This window comes from Salmo salar, chromosome 02 (genome assembly GCF_965601325.2).
Source record: "Salmo salar chromosome 02, fSalSal1, whole genome shotgun sequence".
Lineage (NCBI taxonomy): Eukaryota > Metazoa > Chordata > Actinopteri > Salmoniformes > Salmonidae > Salmo > Salmo salar.
The window spans coordinates 31,580,001-31,598,088 of record NC_138292.1 but is presented as its reverse complement, the minus strand read 5'-3'; the positions used below and the strand labels follow the sequence as shown (position 1 = coordinate 31,598,088).

Genomic DNA, 18,088 nt, shown 5'->3' with positions numbered 1-18,088 from the left:
GTCTATAGACTATCACTGCTACCTAGTGAGGAGAGAGAGAGTCTATAGACTATCACTGCTACCTAGTGAGGAGAGAGAGAGAGTCTATAGACTATCACTGCTACCTAGTGAGGAGAGAGAGAGTCTATAGACTATCACTGCTACCTAGTGAGGAGAGAGAGAGTCTATAGACTATCACTGCTACCTAGTGAGGAGAGAGAGAGAGTCTATAGACTATCACTGCTACCTAGTGAGGAGAGAGAGAGAGTCTATAGACTATCACTGCTACCTAGTGAGGAGAGAGAGAGTCTATAGACTATCACTGCTACCTAGTGAGGAGAGAGAGAGAGAGTCTATAGACTATCACTGCTACCTAGTGAGGAGAGAGAGAGTCTATAGACTATCACTGCTACCTAGTGAGGAGAGAGAGAGAGAGAGTCTATAGACTATCACTGCTACCTAGTGAGGAGAGAGAGAGTCTATAGACTATCACTGCTACCTAGTGAGGAGAGAGAGAGAGTCTATAGACTATCACTGCTACCTAGTGAGGAGAGAGAGAGTCTATAGACTATCACTGCTACCTAGTGAGGAGAGAGAGAGAGAGAGAGTCTATAGACTATCACTGCTACCTAGTGAGGAGAGAGAGAGTCTATAGACTATCACTGCTACCTAGTGAGGAGAGAGGGAGAGAGAGTCTATAGACTATCACTGCTACCTAGTGAGGAGAGAGAGAGTCTATAGACTATCACTGCTACCTAGTGAGGAGAGAGAGAGAGTCTATAGACTATCACTGCTACCTAGTGAGGAGAGAGAGAGAGAGTCTATAGACTATCACTGCTACCTAGTGAGGAGAGAGAGAGTCTATAGACTATCACTGCTACCTAGTGAGGAGAGAGAGAGTCTATAGACTATCACTGCTACCTAGTGAGGAGAGAGAGAGAGTCTATAGACTATCACTGCTACCTAGTGAGGAGAGAGAGAGAGAGAGTCTATAGACTAGGACTGCTACCTAGTGTGGAGAGAGAGAGTCTATAGACTATCACTGCTACCTAGTGAGGAGAGAGAGAGAGAGAGTCTATAGACTATCACTGCTACCTAGTGAGGAGAGAGCAAGAGAGAGTCTATAGACTATCACTGCTACCTAGTGAGGAGAGAGAGAGAGAGAGTCTATAGACTATCACTGCTACCTAGTGAGGAGAGAGAGAGAGAGTCTATAGACTATCACTGCTACCTAGTGAGGAGAGAGCGAGAGAGAGTCTATAGACTATCACTGCTACCTAGTGAGGAGAGAGAGAGTCTATAGACTATCACTGCTACCTAGTGAGGAGAGAGAGAGTCTATAGACTATCACTGCTACCTAGTGAGGAGAGAGAGAGTCTATAGACTATCACTGCTACCTAGTGAGGAGAGAGAGAGTCTATAGACTATCACTGCTACCTAGTGAGGAGAGAGAGAGAGTCTATAGACTATCACTGCTACCTAGTGAGGAGAGAGAGAGAGTCTATAGACTATCACTGCTACCTAGTGAGGAGAGAGAGTCTATAGACTATCACTGCTACCTAGTGAGGAGAGAGAGAGAGTCTATAGACTATCACTGCTACCTAGTGAGGAGAGAGAGAGAGTCTATAGACTATCACTGCTACCTAGTGAGGAGAGAGAGAGAGTCTATAGACTATCACTGCTACCTAGTGAGGAGAGAGAGAGTCTATAGACTATCACTGCTACCTAGTGAGGAGAGAGAAAGAGAGTCTATAGACTATCACTGCTACCTAGTGAGGAGAGAGAGAGTCTATAGACTATCACTGCTACCTAGTGAGGAGAGAGAGAGAGAGAGTCTATAGACTATCACTGCTACCTAGTGAGGAGAGAGAGAGTCTATAGACTATCACTGCTACCTAGTGAGGAGAGAGAGAGAGTCTATAGACTATCACTGCTACCTAGTGAGGAGAGAGAGAGTCTATAGACTATCACTGCTACCTAGTGAGGAGAGAGAGAGAGAGAGAGAGTCTATAGACTATCACTGCTACCTAGTGAGGAGAGAGAGAGTCTATAGACTATCACTGCTACCTAGTGAGGAGAGAGAGAGAGAGAGTCTATAGACTACCACTGCTACCTAGTGAGGAGAGAGAGAGTCTATAGACTATCACTGCTACCTAGTGAGGAGAGAGAGAGAGTCTATAGACTATCACTGCTACCTAGTGAGGAGAGAGAGAGAGTCTATAGACTATCACTGCTACCTAGTGAGGAGAGAGAGAGTCTATAGACTATCACTGCTAGCTAGTGAGGAGAGAGAGAGAGTCTATAGACTATCACTGCTACCTAGTGAGGAGAGAGAGAGAGAGTCTATAGACTATCACTGCTACCTAGTGAGGAGAGAGAGAGAGTCTATAGACTATCACTGCTACCTAGTGAGGAGAGAGAGAGTCTATAGACTATCACTGCTACCTAGTGAGGAGAGAGAGAGAGTCTATAGACTATCACTGCTACCTAGTGAGGAGAGAGAGAGAGAGAGTCTATAGACTAGGACTGCTACCTAGTGTGGAGAGAGAGAGTCTATAGACTATCACTGCTACCTAGTGAGGAGAGAGAGAGAGAGAGTCTATAGACTATCACTGCTACCTAGTGAGGAGAGAGCAAGAGAGAGTCTATAGACTATCACTGCTACCTAGTGAGGAGAGAGCGAGAGAGAGTCTATAGACTATCACTGCTACCTAGTGAGGAGAGAGAGAGTCTATAGACTATCACTTCTACCTAGTGAGGAGAGAGAGAGTCTATAGACTATCACTGCTACCTAGTGAGGAGAGAGAGAGTCTATAGACTATCACTGCTACCTAGTGAGGAGAGAGAGAGTCTATAGACTATCACTGCTACCTAGTGAGGAGAGAGAGAGAGTCTATAGACTATCACTGCTACCTAGTGAGGAGAGAGAGAGTCTATAGACTATCACTGCTACCTAGTGAGGAGAGAGAGAGAGTCTATAGACTATCACTGCTACCTAGTGAGGAGAGAGAGAGAGGGGGGTGGGGGGATTTAACAAGCAAGGGAGAGGACAAACTGTAGACCTAAAAAAATAGGAGATCTAGAGGGAGAGTGAGGCCAAGAAGAGAGAGAGAAAGAGTCACCTGGAAGAGAGGGAGAAAGTGAAAGGGGGGAAGAGAGGGGGGCAGGAAGAGAGGGATAGAAAGAGAGAGGGGGCAGGAAAAGAGGGAGAGAGGGGGAATAGAGAGAAATAGAAAGGATAGAGGGTGAGGTAGAGGTTCTAGGGGGAAAGAGGGAATAGAGAGAAATAGAAAGGATAGAGCGTGAGGTAGATCGAGGATGAGGTAGATAGAGGGTGAGGTAGATAGGGGTGAGGTAGATAGGGGAAAGAGGGAATAGAGAGGAATAGAACGGATAGAGGGTGAGGTAGATAGAGGGTGAGGTAGATGGGGTGAGGTAGATAGAGGGAATAGAGAGAAATAGAAAGGATAGAGGATGAGGTAGATAGGGGTTCTAGGGGGAAAGAGGGAATTCATCTCAGCCTATACTACCCTCCAGTCCCTCGACTTCTTGGCGCTGACGGAAACATGGATTACCACAGAAAACACTGCTACTCCTACTGCTCTCTCCTCGTCTGACCACGTGTTCTCGCATACCCCGAGAGCATCTGGTCAACGGGGTGGTGGCACTGGAATCCTCATCTCTCCCAAATGGATATTCTCTCTTTCTCCCCTGACCCATCTGTCTAGAGAATGTCCATTTGGGATGCTGTTCTTCTACTAATCTCACTAATCTCCCCTCCAAGTCTCCGACCACTACCTTGTCTCCTTTTCCCTCTCGCTCTCCTCCAACACTACTCACTCTGCCCCTACTCAGATGGTATTGCGCCGTCGCAACCTTCGCTCTCTCTCTCCTGCTACTCTCTCCTCTTCCATCCTATCATCTCTTCCCTCTGCCCAATCCTTCTCCAACCAATCTCCTGATTCTGTCTCCTCAACCCTCCTCTCCTCCCTTTCTGCATCCTTTGACTCTCTATGTCCCCTATCCTCCCGGCCGACTCGGTCCTCCCCTCCTGCTCCGTGGCTTGACGACTCATTGCGAGATCACAGAACAGGGCTCCGGGCAGCCGAGCGGAAATGGAGGAAAACTAGCCTCCCTGCGGACCTGGCATCTTTTCACTTCCTCCTCTCCACATTTTCTTCCTCTGTTTCTGCTGCTAAAGCCACTTTCTACCACTCTAAATTCCAAGCATCTGCCTCTAACCCTAGAAAGCTCTTTGCCACCTTCTCCTCCCTCCTGAATCCCCCCCCCCTCCTCCCTCTCTGCGGATGACTTTGTCAACCATTTTGAAAAGAAGGTTGACGACATCCGATCCTCGTTTGTTAAGTCAAACGACACCGCTGGTCCTGCTCACACTGCCCTACCCTGTGCTTTGACCTCTTTCTCCCCTCTCTCTCCAGATGAAATCTTGCGACTTGTGACGGCCGGCCGCCCAACAACCTGCCCGCTTGACCCTATCCCCTCCTCTCTTCTCCAGACCATTTCCGGAGACCTTCTCCCTTACCTCACCTCGCTCATCAACTCATCCTTGACCGCTGGCTACGTCCCTTCCGTCTTCAAGAGAGCGAGAGTTGCACCCCTTCTGAAAAAACCTACACTCAATCCCTTCGATGTCAACAACTACAGACCAGTATCCCTTCTTTCTTTTCTCTCCAAAACTCTTGAACGTGCCGTCCTTGGCCAGCTCTCTTGCTATCTCTCTCCGAATGACCTTCTTGATCCTAATCAGTCAGGTTTCAAGACTGGTCATTCAACTGAGACTGCTCTTCTCTGTGTCACGGAGGCTCTCCGCACTGCTAAAGCTAACTCTCTCTCCTCTGCTCTCATCCTTCTAGACCCATCTGCTGCCTTTGATACTGTGAACCATCAGATCCTCCTCTTCACCCACTCCGAGTTGGGCATCTCCGGCGCGGCTCACTCTTGGATTGCGTCCTGCCTGACAGATCGCTCCTACCAGGTGGCGTGGCGAGAATCCGTCTCCGCACCACGTGCTCTCACCACTGGTGTCCCCCAGGGCTCAGTTCTAGGCCCTCTCCTATTCTCGCTATACACCAAGTCACTTGGCTCTGTCATATCCTCACATGGTCTCTCCTATCATTGCTACGCAGACGACACACAATTAATCTTCTCCTTTCCCCCTTCTGATAACCAGGTGGCGAATCGCATCTCTGCATGTCTGGCAGACATATCAGTGTGGATGACGGATCACCACCTCAAGCTGAACCTCGGCAAGACGGAGCTGCTCTTCCTCCCGGGGAAGGACTGCCCGTTCCATGATCTCGCCATCACGGTGGACAACTCCATTGTGTCCTCCTCCCAGAGTGCTAAGAGCCTCGGCGTGACCCTGGACAACACCCTGTCGTTCTCCGCTAACATCAAGGCGGTGACCCGATCCTGTAGGTTCATGCTCTACAACATTCACAGAGTATGACCCTGCCTCACACAGGAAGCGGCGCAGGTCCTAATCCAGGCACTTGTCATCTCCCGTCTGGATTACTGCAACTCGCTGTTGGTGGGGCTCCCTGCCTGTGCCATTAAACCCCTACAACTCATCCAGAACGCCGCAGCCCGTCTGGTGTTCAACCTTCCCAAGTTCTCTCACGTCACCCCGCTCCTCCGTACACTCCATTGGCTTCCAGTTGAAGCTCGCATCTGCTACAAGACCATGGTGCTTGCCTACGGAGCTGTGAGGGGAACGGCACCTCTGTACCTTCAGGCTCTGATCAGTCCCTACACCCAAAGAAGGGCACTGCGTTCATCCACCTCTGGCCTGCTCGCCTCCCTACCTCTGCGGAAGCACAGTTCCCGCTCAGCCCAGTCAAAACTGTTCGCTGCTCTGGCACCCCAATGGTGGAACAAGCTCCCTCACGACGCCAGGACAGCGGAGTCAATCACCACCTTCCGGAGACACCTGAAACCCCACCTATTTAAGGAATATCTGGGATAGGATTAAGTAATCCTTCTAACCCCCCCCCTCAAAAAAAATATATAGATGTACTATTGTAAAGTGGTTGTTCCACTGGATATCATAAGGTGAATGCACCAATTTGTAAGTCGCTCTGGATAAGAGCGTCTGCTAAATGACGTAACTGTAAATGGAATAGAGAGAAATAGAAAGGATAGAGGGTGAGGTAGATAGAGGGTGAGGTAGATAGAGGGTGAGGTAGATAGAGGGTGAGGTAGATAGAGGGTGAGGTAGATAGGGGGTGAGGTAGATAGGGGTTCTAGGGGGAAAGGCGGGGAATAGAATAGCCAGGAAGAGAGAGAGAGAGAGAGAGAGAGAGAGAGAGAGGGGGGGGAATACAGAAAGGAGAAGAAGGGGAAGAGGGAGAGTGATAGGGCATCTGGGGCGAAAAAAAAGGTGAAGGAGATAGGGCTCTAGAGGGAGAAATGTTTCCTCTAATGGGGAAGGAAGGGCTAGTATAAAGACTCTACTGACAGGTTAGTCATTAACGTGACACTTGCTGTAGGGCCAACCTCTAACTAAAACCACATGTGGATCTGTGTAATACAAACACACACCCCTATCACACACACACACACACACACACACACACACACACACACACACACACACACACACCACACACACACACACACACACACACACACACACACACACACACACACACACACACACACACACACACACACACCCTCATGCATACTCCTGGAACACAACACTGAGGTTAACATGTAACTGATTGTAATATGGAATGGGCCTAATAAATCAACAAAGCAAAGCCTGCTGGGTAATCTGTCCTGCACAAGCCTGGCTAGAAAACATACATTATGTTCTTGTTATTTCTAGCTTAGTGTGATGGTTTGAGGATGCTTTGCTGCCTCAGGACCTGTACAACTTGCCTTAATAGAAGGAACCATGAATTCTGCTCTGTATCAGAGAATTCTACAGGAGAATGTCAGGCCATCCATCTGTGAGCTGAAGCTGAAGCACAGCTGGGTCGTGCAGCAAGACTATGATCCAAAACACACAATCCAGTCTACATGAAAATGGCTAAAAAGCAACACATTTGAAGTTCTGGAATGTCCTAGTCAAAGTCCAGACCTAACCCTGATTGAGATGTTGTGGTGGGACTCAAAATGAGCAGTTCATGATTGAAAACCCACAAATGTCACTGAGTTAAAGCAGTTCTGCATGGAAGGTGTAACAAAATTCCCCCACAGCGATGTGAGAGACTGATCAACAACTACAGGAAGCATTTGGTGGGAGTCATTGCAGCTAATGGTGGCACAACCGGTTACTGAGTATAAGGGGGCAATTACTTTTTCACACAGGTGCATTGGGTGTTTCATTTGTTTATGAAATAAATTAAATAAGTATGCAATTGTTGTGGGAGGCCCCGGTGAACAACTGAGCAAGAGGACAAGTACATTAGAGTGTCTAGTTTGAGAAACAGACGCCTCACAAGTCCTCAACTGGCAGCTTCATTAAATAGTACCCGCAAAACACCAGTCTCAACGTCAACAGAGAAGAGGTGACTCCAGGATGCTGGCCTTCTAGGCAGAGTTCCTCTGTCCAGCGTCTGTGTTCTTTTGCCCATCTTAATCTTTTCTTTTTATTGGCCAGTCTGAGATATGGATTTTTCTTTGCAACTCTTCCTAGAAGGCCATCATCCCGGAGTCACCTCTTCACTGTTGACGTTGAGAATGGTGTTTTGCGGGTACTATTTAATGAAGCTGCCAGTTGTGGACTTGTGAGGCGTCTGTTTCTCAAACTACAGTCGTGGCCAAAAGTTTTGAGAATGACACAAATATTAATTTTCACAAAGTCTGCTGCCTCAGTTTGTATGATGGCAATTTGCATATACTCCAGAATGTTATGAAGAGTGATCAGATGAATTGCAATTAATTGCATCAACTTTGCATCAACTTCATGTAATTGTCAATAAAAGCCTTTGACACTTATGAAATACTTGTAATTATACTTCAGTATTCCATAGTAACATCTGACAAAAATATCTAAAGACACCGAAGCAGCAAACTTAAATTAATATTTGTGTCATTCTCAAAACGTTTGGCCACGACTGTTGACACTCCAATGTACTTGTCCTCTTGCTCAGTTGTGCACCGGGGCCTCTCACTCCTCTTTCTATTCTGGTTAGAGCCAGTTTGTGCTGTTCTGTGAAGGGAGTAGTACACAGCGTTGTACGAGATCTTCAGTTTCTTGGCAATATCTCGCATGGAATAGCCTTTATTTCTCAGAACAAGAATAGACTGACGAGTCAGTTAAGAAAAAAATCTTATTTTCAATGACGGCCTAGACACAGTGGGTTAACTGCCTTGTTCAGGGGCAGAACGACATATTTTTACCTTGTCAGCTCAGGGATTCTATCTTGCAACCTTTTGGTTACTAGTCCAACGCTCTAACCACTCGGCTACCTGCCGCCACTACTCAACTCCTCTCAACTAGTCTAAAGAAGGAAGTTTTATTGCTTCTTTAATCAAAACAACAGTTTTCAACTGTGCTAACATAATTACAAAAGGGTTTTCTAATGATCAATTAGCCTTTTAAAATGATTAACTTGGATTAGCTAACACCACGTGACATTGGAACACAGGAGTGATGGTTGCTGATAATGAGTCTCTGTACACCTATGTAGATATTCCATACAAAATCTGCCGTTTCCAGCTACAATAGTCATTTACAACATTAACAATGTCTACACTGTATTTCTGATCAATTTGATGTTAAAAACAAGGACATTTCTAAGTGACCCCAAACTTTTGAACGGTAGTGTATATATAGAGATAGAGAGAGAGGCAGAGAGAGAGAGAGCTAGGTAACGGAACACGTTCCTCTCCTGCGAGAGCGTCCTAGAACCAGGTTAGAGAACATATCTCCCTTTAGGGAAGGCAGATTGTCAGGTTCATGTTCCTGCAGTTATTTATGTGAACTGTGTGCTATTCCCTTCAGGTGTATGTTTGCTGACATAAGACCAGGAAACACATTGGAAAAAAGCAGGAAAAACAGCGATAGCGATAGAATGCTTTAGATAGCTTAGGTGCAGCATTCCGAGAGGACTGGGAAAACACTGGGCTAGTTCAAGAATTCCCATCGTTAATGGCATAGCATAGGGGAACTAATGATAATACTGAAAAGTTAAAAACAGATCACTCATCGTTTGTATCTACACTGGAAAGTCAAACTGGTCAATAATGTTTCTTTACTCATCTCTTTCATTCTTCCTGCTTGTTTTCTTTTATCTCATTCATTTTATTGTTTTAAAGTGTGGTGTGGTTTTAAATACAATTTCATTTACGTTTTATTGGATTTAATAATATGTGTTTTTATAGTGGGCAAATCTCCAACCCCAGCCCTAACCAACATTCTAGACTGACTCCATTCCCGAAGAGAAAACAGGACATTAAACTGGGTTGCTTCACATCCAAAATCTTCCAACATAACAACACAACATTTCACCATAAAGAAACCATCAAACCACACGTTCAGTCAGGGATAGAGCCCAGTGGCCCCCAGAGATCAGACAACAGACAAACAATGATAAAACAGGAAAATGAAAAGCTAATATGATGGTGGGACTGAGAGGGTAATTTAAGACAATGTGCTACTGGCTAGTCACACGATGATAAAGAGATATAAAGTGATGTGACAACAGTTATTATGTGTTGTGTAATGTTGGTCAACATTATTGTATAATGAATCACTTGAAGGTTTTATAGAGATGTATTGGACTGTATGAGCCAAGGATTTTAGGGGGGATTTTTGGATTTAAAGACAGAGACACACGTAGGCATAAGGGACGCACACACACATCCTCCCTCCCTCCCCTCACACACACATCCTCTTTCCCTCCCTCCCCTCACACACACACTCCCCTCACACACACATCCTCCCTCCCCTCACACACACATCCTCCCTCCCTCCCCTCACACACACATCCTCCCTCCCTCCCCGCACACACACATCCTCCCTCCCTCCCCGCACACACACATCCTCCCTCCCTCCCCTCACACACACATCCTCCCTCCCTCCCTCCCCTCACACACACATCCTCCCTCCCTCCCCTCACACACACATCCTCCCTCCCTCCCCTCACACACACACTCATCCTCCCTCCCTCCCCTCACACACACATCCTCCCTCCCTCCCCTCACACACACATCCTCCCTCCCTCCCCTCACACACACACTCCCCTCACACACACATCCTCCCTCCCTCCCCTCACACACACATCCTCCCTCCCTCCCCTCACACACACACACATCCTCCCTCTCCCCTCACACACACACATCCTCCCTCTCCCCTCACACACACACATCCTCCCTCTCCCCTCACACACACACATCCTCCCTCCCTCCTCACACATCCTCCCTCCCTCCCCTCACACACACACATCCTCCCTCCCCTCACACACACACTCCCCTCACACACACATCCTCCCTCCCTCCCCTCACACACACACTCCCCTCACACACACATCCTCCCTCCCTCCCCTCACACACACATCCTCCCTCCCTCCCTCCCCTCACACACACATCCTCCCTCCCTCCCCTCACACACACATCCTCCCTCCCTCCCTCCCCTCACACACACATCCTCCCTCCCTCCCTCCCTCACACACACACATCCTCCCTCCCTCCCCTCACACACACACATCCTCCCTCCCTCCCCTCACACACATCCTCCCTCCCTCCCCTCACACACATCCTCCCTCCCTCCCCTCACACACATCCTCCCTCCCTCCCCTCACACACACATCCTCCCTCCCTCCCCTCACACACACACACATCCTCCCTCCCTCCCCTCACACACACACTCCCCTCACACACACATCCTCCCTCCCCTCACACACACATCCTCCCTCCCTCCCCTCACACACACATCCTCCCTCCCTCCCCTCACACACACATCCTCCCTCCCTCCCCTCACACACATCCTCCCTCCCTCCCTCCCTCCCTCCCCTCACACACACATCCTCCCTCCCTCCCCTCACACACACATCCTCCCTCCCTCCCCTCACACACACATCCTCCCTCCCTCCCCTCACATACACATCCTCCCTCCCTCCCCTCACACACATCCTCCCTCCCTCCTCTCACACACATCCTCCCTCCCTCCCCTCACACACATCCTCCCTCCCTCCCCTCACACACATCCTCCCTCCCTCCCCTCACACACACATCCTCCCTCCCTCCCCTCACACACACACTCCCCTCACACACACATCCTCTTACCTGCATGGTGTGGAAGCTGCGTGTCTTTTCGAAGTGGAACTCTATGTCAACGCTGCCCTGCCCCAGAGCCTCTCTGCTCCAGCCCAGGTAGTCATACCCCGGCCACACCCTCAGCTCCTTGGTCTCTGTGAAGTCATCCCCTCCTAACACACCGTCAAACAGCTGGCCCAGGCCTCCGAACTGAACCCTAAACACATACATACAGTACACACACATTATTACACAGTTATACATATACTGTACACATGCCAAGGCATACACAGTCATACATTGTACATGTGACACACAGAGACATGCACACACCCACATCCAGACATATACAGAAGTGCACACACACACACACGCACGTGCACACGCGCACACACAACTCAGACCGCTATGTCTCAGCTTTCACACACACACACGCACACACACACACACACACACACGCGCACACATGCACACACACGCGCACACGCACACACACACGCGCACACACACACACCTGCTGTATATAGGTCTGGTTTGCGTCAACCGTTAGCTCACCCGCTATGAAAACAGTTGTGCCCCATTAAAAAGGCATATGTGAATATAACCTCCCTACTTTCCCCCATCCCTGGACAATACAGTCTGGAAACAGAGTACAACACCCTCAGCAAATAAAGATCATTACTCCAGATCATTTCATTCTTATTCGATTAGGTGGACAGAGAAAATAGACATTGGGTAGAGGAGTTGTTTCGTGTGTGTGTGTATGACAGACTAAAGCCATTTGGCTGACTGCGGCTCACTAAGGCCCTGTTCACTAATAACAGATGGGATGAGTCCTTTATATATTCATCCATATTTTACCAGGTAGATTGGCTGGGAACACATTCTCTTTTACAGCGACAACCTGGGGAAAAGTTGCATTTGTGTGGGACCCAACTAAAGCCAATGGAGGATGAAGACACATGTCAAGTAGCCAGCCAATACCCCCAGAGCTGAGAGAGGAGGAGGATGCTCACCCTGCCTCTATGCTGCCATCGTAGGTGGAATCGTTGAGGTACACAGGTGAGCCAGACAGGTGCATCACATGACCCACTGGAGCTGTGTACACCAACAGGCCATCTGAGAGAGAGAGAGATAGGGGGAGAGATAGAGGGAGGGGGGAAGGGACAAAGAAAGATAGAGAGAAAGAAAGAAAGAGAGAGAGAGGGAGGGGGAGAGAGTGAGAAAGAAAAATAGAGAGAGAGAGAGAGAGAGGGAGAGGGGCAGAGAGAGGGAGGGGGAGAGAGAGTGAGAAAGAAAGAAAGAAAGAATAGAAAGAGGGGGGGAGAGAGAGGGGAGGGGGAGAGGGAGAGAGAGAGAGAGAGAGTGAGAAAGAAAGAAAGAAAGAAAGAAAGAAAAAGAAAGAAAAATAGAAAGGGGGAGAGAAAGAGGGAGGGGGAGAGGGAGAGAGAGAGAGAAAGAAAGAAAGAAATATAGAGGGAGAGAGAGAGAGAGAGGGAGGGGGAGAGGGAGAGAGATAGAGGGACAAAGATAGAGAGATAGAGGGAGAGGGGCAGAGAGAGAGGGGGAGGGAGAGAGGGAGGGGGAGAGAGAGAGTGAGAAAGAAGAAAGAGAGAAAGAGGGGGGGAGAGAGAGAGGGGAGGGGGAGAGAGAGAGTGAGAAAGAAAGAAAGAGAGAAAGAGGGGGGGAGAGAGAGAGGGGAGGGGGAGAGGGAGAGAGATAGAGGGACAAAGATAGAGAGATAGAGGGAGAGGGGCAGAGAGGGAGAGAGAGAGAGTGAGAAAGAAAGAAAGAAAAATAGAAAGAGGGGGAGAGAGAGAGGGGAGGGGGAGAGGGAGAGAGTGAGAGTGAGAAAGAAAGAGAAATATAGAGGGAGAGAGAGAGAGGGAGAGGAGAGGGAGAGAGTGAGAAAGAAAGAGAAATATAGAGGGAGAGAGAGAGGGAGGGGGAGAGGGAGAGAGTGAGAGTGAGAAAGAAAGAGAAATATAGAGGGAGAGAGAGAGAGGGAGAGGAGAGGGAGAGAGTGAGAGTGAGAAAGAAAGAGAAATATAGAGGGAGAGAGAGAGAGGGAGAGGAGAGGGAGAGAGTGAGAAAGAAAGAGAAATATAGAGGGAGAGAGAGAGGGAGGGGGAGAGGGAGAGAGTGAGAGTGAGAAAGAAAGAGAAATATAGAGGGAGAGAGAGAGAGGGAGAGGAGAGGGAGAGAGTGAGAGTGAGAAAGAAAGAGAAATATAGAGGGAGAGAGAGAGAGGGAGAGGAGAGGGAGAGAGTGAGAAAGAAAGAGAAATATAGAGGGAGAGAGAGAGGGAGGGGGAGAGGGAGAGAGTGAGAGTGAGAAAGAAAGAGAAATATAGAGGGAGAGAGAGAGAGGGAGAGGAGAGGGAGAGAGTGAGAAAGAAAGAGAAATATAGAGGGAGAGAGAGAGAGGGAGAGGAGAGGGAGAGAGTGAGAGTGAGAAAGAAAGAGAAATATAGAGGGAGAGAGAGAGAGGGAGAGGAGAGGGAGAGAGTGAGAAAGAAAGAGAAATATAGAGGGAGAGAGAGAGAGGGAGAGGAGAGGGAGAGAGTGAGAGTGAGAAAGAAAGAGAAATATAGAGGGAGAGAGAGAGAGGGAGAGGAGAGGGAGAGAGTGAGAAAGAAAGAGAAATATAGAGGGAGAGAGAGAGGGAGGGGGAGAGGGAGAGAGTGAGAGTGAGAAAGAAAGAGAAATATAGAGGGAGAGAGAGAGAGGGAGAGGAGAGGGAGAGAGTGAGAAAGAAAGAGAAATATAGAGGGAGAGAGAGAGAGGGAGAGGAGAGGGAGAGAGTGAGAAAGAAAGAGAAATATAGAGGGAGAGAGAGAGAGGGAGGGGAGAGGGAGAGAGTGAGAAAGAAAGAAAGAAAAAGAAAGAGGGGGAGAGAGGAGGAGAGAGAGGGGGGGAGGAGGTATTATTAGAGAGACTACATTAATAATATACACTTTAATAAGATACAACATACATCATCTTTAACATGGCCTGGTAAGCTACGCATTAACTACATATGTTGGTTAAGCCTGGGTTCAGGAGGTGAGAAACACACAGGCAGAGCAGATCTCTCCAGACCAGAGCAGCTCTATAGAACATTAGTCAGTGAAACATTAGACTCTCTCTCCCCCCAGCCAGCCTGTATGGCTAAATCAGCATGTTCTCCTAGCACAGGCCTGAAGTCACTCACTGTATCTAGCACCTTCACCTTCAGCGCTCACATCCATAATAAACACAGCTTTTACAGAGGCGGGGAGTGTGTGTGTTTGTGTGTGCGTGTCTGTACATGTGTGTCAGTGTGTGTGGGGGACATGGGCTCAGTCCCATTGGGGTCTTGCACAATAAACAAACCACATAGCATACCCGTTTCCCGCCACAATGTAAAACGTGACGATGGGACAGGAATGTGTGCTGAGAAATGTGTCTGCCATTTCTGTGAATCTGCATGTTATAGTGTTAGTGGTTACAGAGACAGAACCCTCTCTAACAGACAATCATGATTCCAGGAAGATAGCCAATCTATCCCCAGAGAGACACACAGAGGTTGAGTCTTAAATGACACCCTATTCCCTATACAGTGCACTACTTTTGACCAGAGCCCTGTTCAGGGAAGAGCTAGTTCCATTTGGGATGCATCCAGATGCAGCGACTCCAGGCATTAAGGCTCAGCACTAGGCTTGATTTACAGCCAATCAGCCAGCCATTGTGTGAAGGGAGGACAGAGAGGAGAGAGGAGGACAGAGAGGAGAGAGGAGGACAGAGAGGAGAGAGGAGGACAGAGAGGAGAGAGGAGGACAGAGAGGAGAGAGGAGGACAGAGAGGAGAGAGGAGGAGACGTGACCCATCCATAAACACAGTGTAATTCACTGGTGCTCTGTGAGCACGGAACATACCATCTATCATCCTCTGTGCTGTAGTGTCTCTTATCTGTGGTAAAACTGGATGGTTTTATCTCAGGCCAAACCAGACAGTAAATGAAACGTCATGGTGAGTGAACTTCATGACCATAGACCATATCTCTATGACCAAATACGTGCTTGAAGACACACATAATCAGCCTTATTACACACATTTATCAAATCTAGCAAACAGACTGTAAATTCAAGGTGACGCACACAAACGCACGCACACACTCACACACACACACACACACACACACGCACATGCACGCACACACACGCACACACAGCAATTAAATCTAAGGATGGTGAAGTCGTTGGCCATCCCCTAAGTGTCTGTAGTGCAGCCAGCAGAGATATGAGTAGACAGAGTGTCCGCTGTGCTGTGATCTTCCAAAGGACTTCTTCTCAATGTCTGTCTAACCAACTTACACTCTTAGAAACAATCGTCCTGGATAGATCCAAAAAGGGTTCTATGCTTGCTTCATAATTGGCCCCCCTAAAGGTTCCATATAGAACCCTATATGGAATTCAAGGCCTCTATGTGGAACCAATTTTGGTTCAGTAACGAACAACCCCTGGGGTTCTGATGAAAGAACCCTACAAAAGGGTTCTACAGTATATAGTGCCGTATATGAAGCAAGCAATATAACCCTTTCTGGTTCTATCCAGAACCTTTTTTTTCAGAGTGTATTAATTAATCTGCTCTAGACCCACACACATGCAGAACTCATCCACACACGTTTCCCAACTAGACAGACAGACAGACAGACAGACAGACAGACAGACAGACAGACAGACAGACAGACAGACAGACAGACAGACAGACAGACAGACAGACAGACAGACAGACAGACAGACAGACAGACAGACAGTAAAGTAATTGAAGGTAATGTTTTCGTAGACCATCCCACTAGGTGTCTGAGAAGCTACAGTGTGATGTCATGTGATCATATGATCCTCCAAGGTCTGTGTGTCTAGAGTTCAGAGTTCAGAACAACCCCGTGGGTTCACCTGAGGACAAGGACACACATCCATCTATGCATCCTCACTCTCTCTTTCATTCTCTTTTTTCTCTTTCAGACTGATAAGGGAATTATATAATAAAGGTAAATGAATAAAGAATCCATCCCTGAAACGTAACTGATTAGTAATGAATAGTTATGTAGCATGTGTAATGAATAATTAAAGTACTGAACGTAAGTCCCATAAGGTCTAGTAGAGACCCGGGAGGAAGGGAGATGTGTGTGTGTGGAGAAAACAGGGAGTAACCTTCAAGGTTCCTCTAATCTCGGAGGGAAGGAACAGGCAGCGCTGGGTAGTGATTAACAGTGGTGAGAAGTCCGGGGAGGGATACAATTCACCTACTGTTCGTGTGTATGTATGTTTTGTGTGTGTAGGTATGTGTGTAGCGGGGAGTGAGCATAAAATGAACATCTTTGTGTAATGTACGGCAGAACGTTCTCTGAATAAACTGTACAGACCTTTTGCAGAAAGCTGAGTCCTTGCCTAATTATTATTAACCCAGTGTCTTACAAACCTTGGGGATTAGTCAAGGCTTATTGATTGTTAATTATTATCATTGGGATAGAAAATTCCACTGACACACACACACACACACACACACACACACACACACACACACACACACACACACACACACACACACACACACACACTGTGACTCACCGTTCCACAGACAGCCATAGAGCTCCACTCGTAGACAGACGCTCATGACCCGGTCTGCCAGGGGGTAGAAGCGGACATAGCGGGCAACAATGGGTGGACCCAGGTCCTTCAGAACCACATCATAGGTGTTCTCATTCCCAGACACCACCTGGTGGGTGAGGGGGGGGAGAAAGACAGTTAAGAGTAGCATGGAGACCCATTGAATAACCATGAATAGCATAATTAAGCATTTAGATGTGAAAAAGGAAACTAGTGAGATTCAAGGATGTTGTGAGTGGGTGGCTGAATAAATGTTTTGCATAAGACAGAAATGATGGAATGAGTTAGAGAAGCAGAGCCAAGGGGAGAGAGATACATTAGATAGATAAAACACACACACACACACACACACACACACACACACACACACACACACACACACACACACACACACACACTTCTCTTTACCTCCTGCCCCCAGCGGTCCTTCCAGGTGATCCAGGTGCGTCTATCTCTGGAGTAACGGAGCCGGTAGCTGCGGGCAAACTCCCGGCCGTGCCCGTCGGCATGGCGACCCTGGGTACCCACCAGAGCCAGAAAGTGCAGCGAGCGCAGGTCCACCTGGAGGAGAGAGGACAAGACGTCTCTAGTCACTGATCTAAGGTCAGTTGTAATGTAGTGCTCTGACCCTCAGGACCATCCTAACCCTCTACCTCCAACACAGGGAAACTTGGGAAGCTAGGAAACTTCTACCTTGATTAAATAAAACACAAACTCTAACCCAATGAAATATGAGTATTGGCAGGATGATTGCACCTCTAGCCAATGGAAACAGAGTGTGGTTGTAGCCCATGGAGTAGGCCTGTCTGACCTGGAGGTACTCTGAAGCAGTGGGGAACACCGCTCCTGCAGGACACCATGCACCGTCCCCCTCTCCTGTACTCAACCTGGGAGACAGACACAGAGAGAGACGAGAGACGAGAGACGAGGGAGAGAGAGACAGAGGGGAGAGAGAGCGAGCAGAGCGATAGAGAGAGAGGGGCGAGAGAGGGGGGGGCAGCTAGAGGGCAGAGACGACGAGAGAGAGAGAGAGAGGCAGAGACATCGACAGAGAGAGAGAGAGACAGAGAGACAGAGAGAGAGACAGATAGAGAGACAGAGTCATAGACAGAGAGAGACAGAGAGACAGATAGAGAGACAGAGTCATAGACAGAGAGAGACAGAGAGAGAGACAGAGACATAGACAGAGAGAGACAGAGAGACATAGACAGAGAGAGAGAGAGAGAGAGAGAGAGAGACAGAGACATCGACAGA

The 18,088-nt window shown here is 48.1% G+C and overlaps 1 protein-coding gene across 4 annotated transcripts in view; it reads right to left on the bottom strand.

Moving 5' to 3' along the window:
- LOC106579511 (epithelial discoidin domain-containing receptor 1) overlaps positions 1–18,088 on the bottom strand; it is an 87,003-nt gene that overhangs the window by 24,891 nt on the left and 44,024 nt on the right. For all 4 annotated transcript variants that reach the window (XM_082961837.1, XM_082961839.1, XM_082961845.1 and 1 more), the window contains exons 4-8: positions 17,646–17,721; positions 17,243–17,395; positions 16,796–16,943; positions 12,222–12,324; positions 11,236–11,422 (exon numbers count right to left, since the gene is read on the bottom strand). In XM_082961837.1, coding sequence (XP_082817963.1) covers positions 11,236–11,422; positions 12,222–12,324; positions 16,796–16,943; positions 17,243–17,395; positions 17,646–17,721 — 667 coding nt within the window. The remainder of the gene's footprint in view (positions 1–11,235; positions 11,423–12,221; positions 12,325–16,795; positions 16,944–17,242; positions 17,396–17,645; positions 17,722–18,088) is intronic.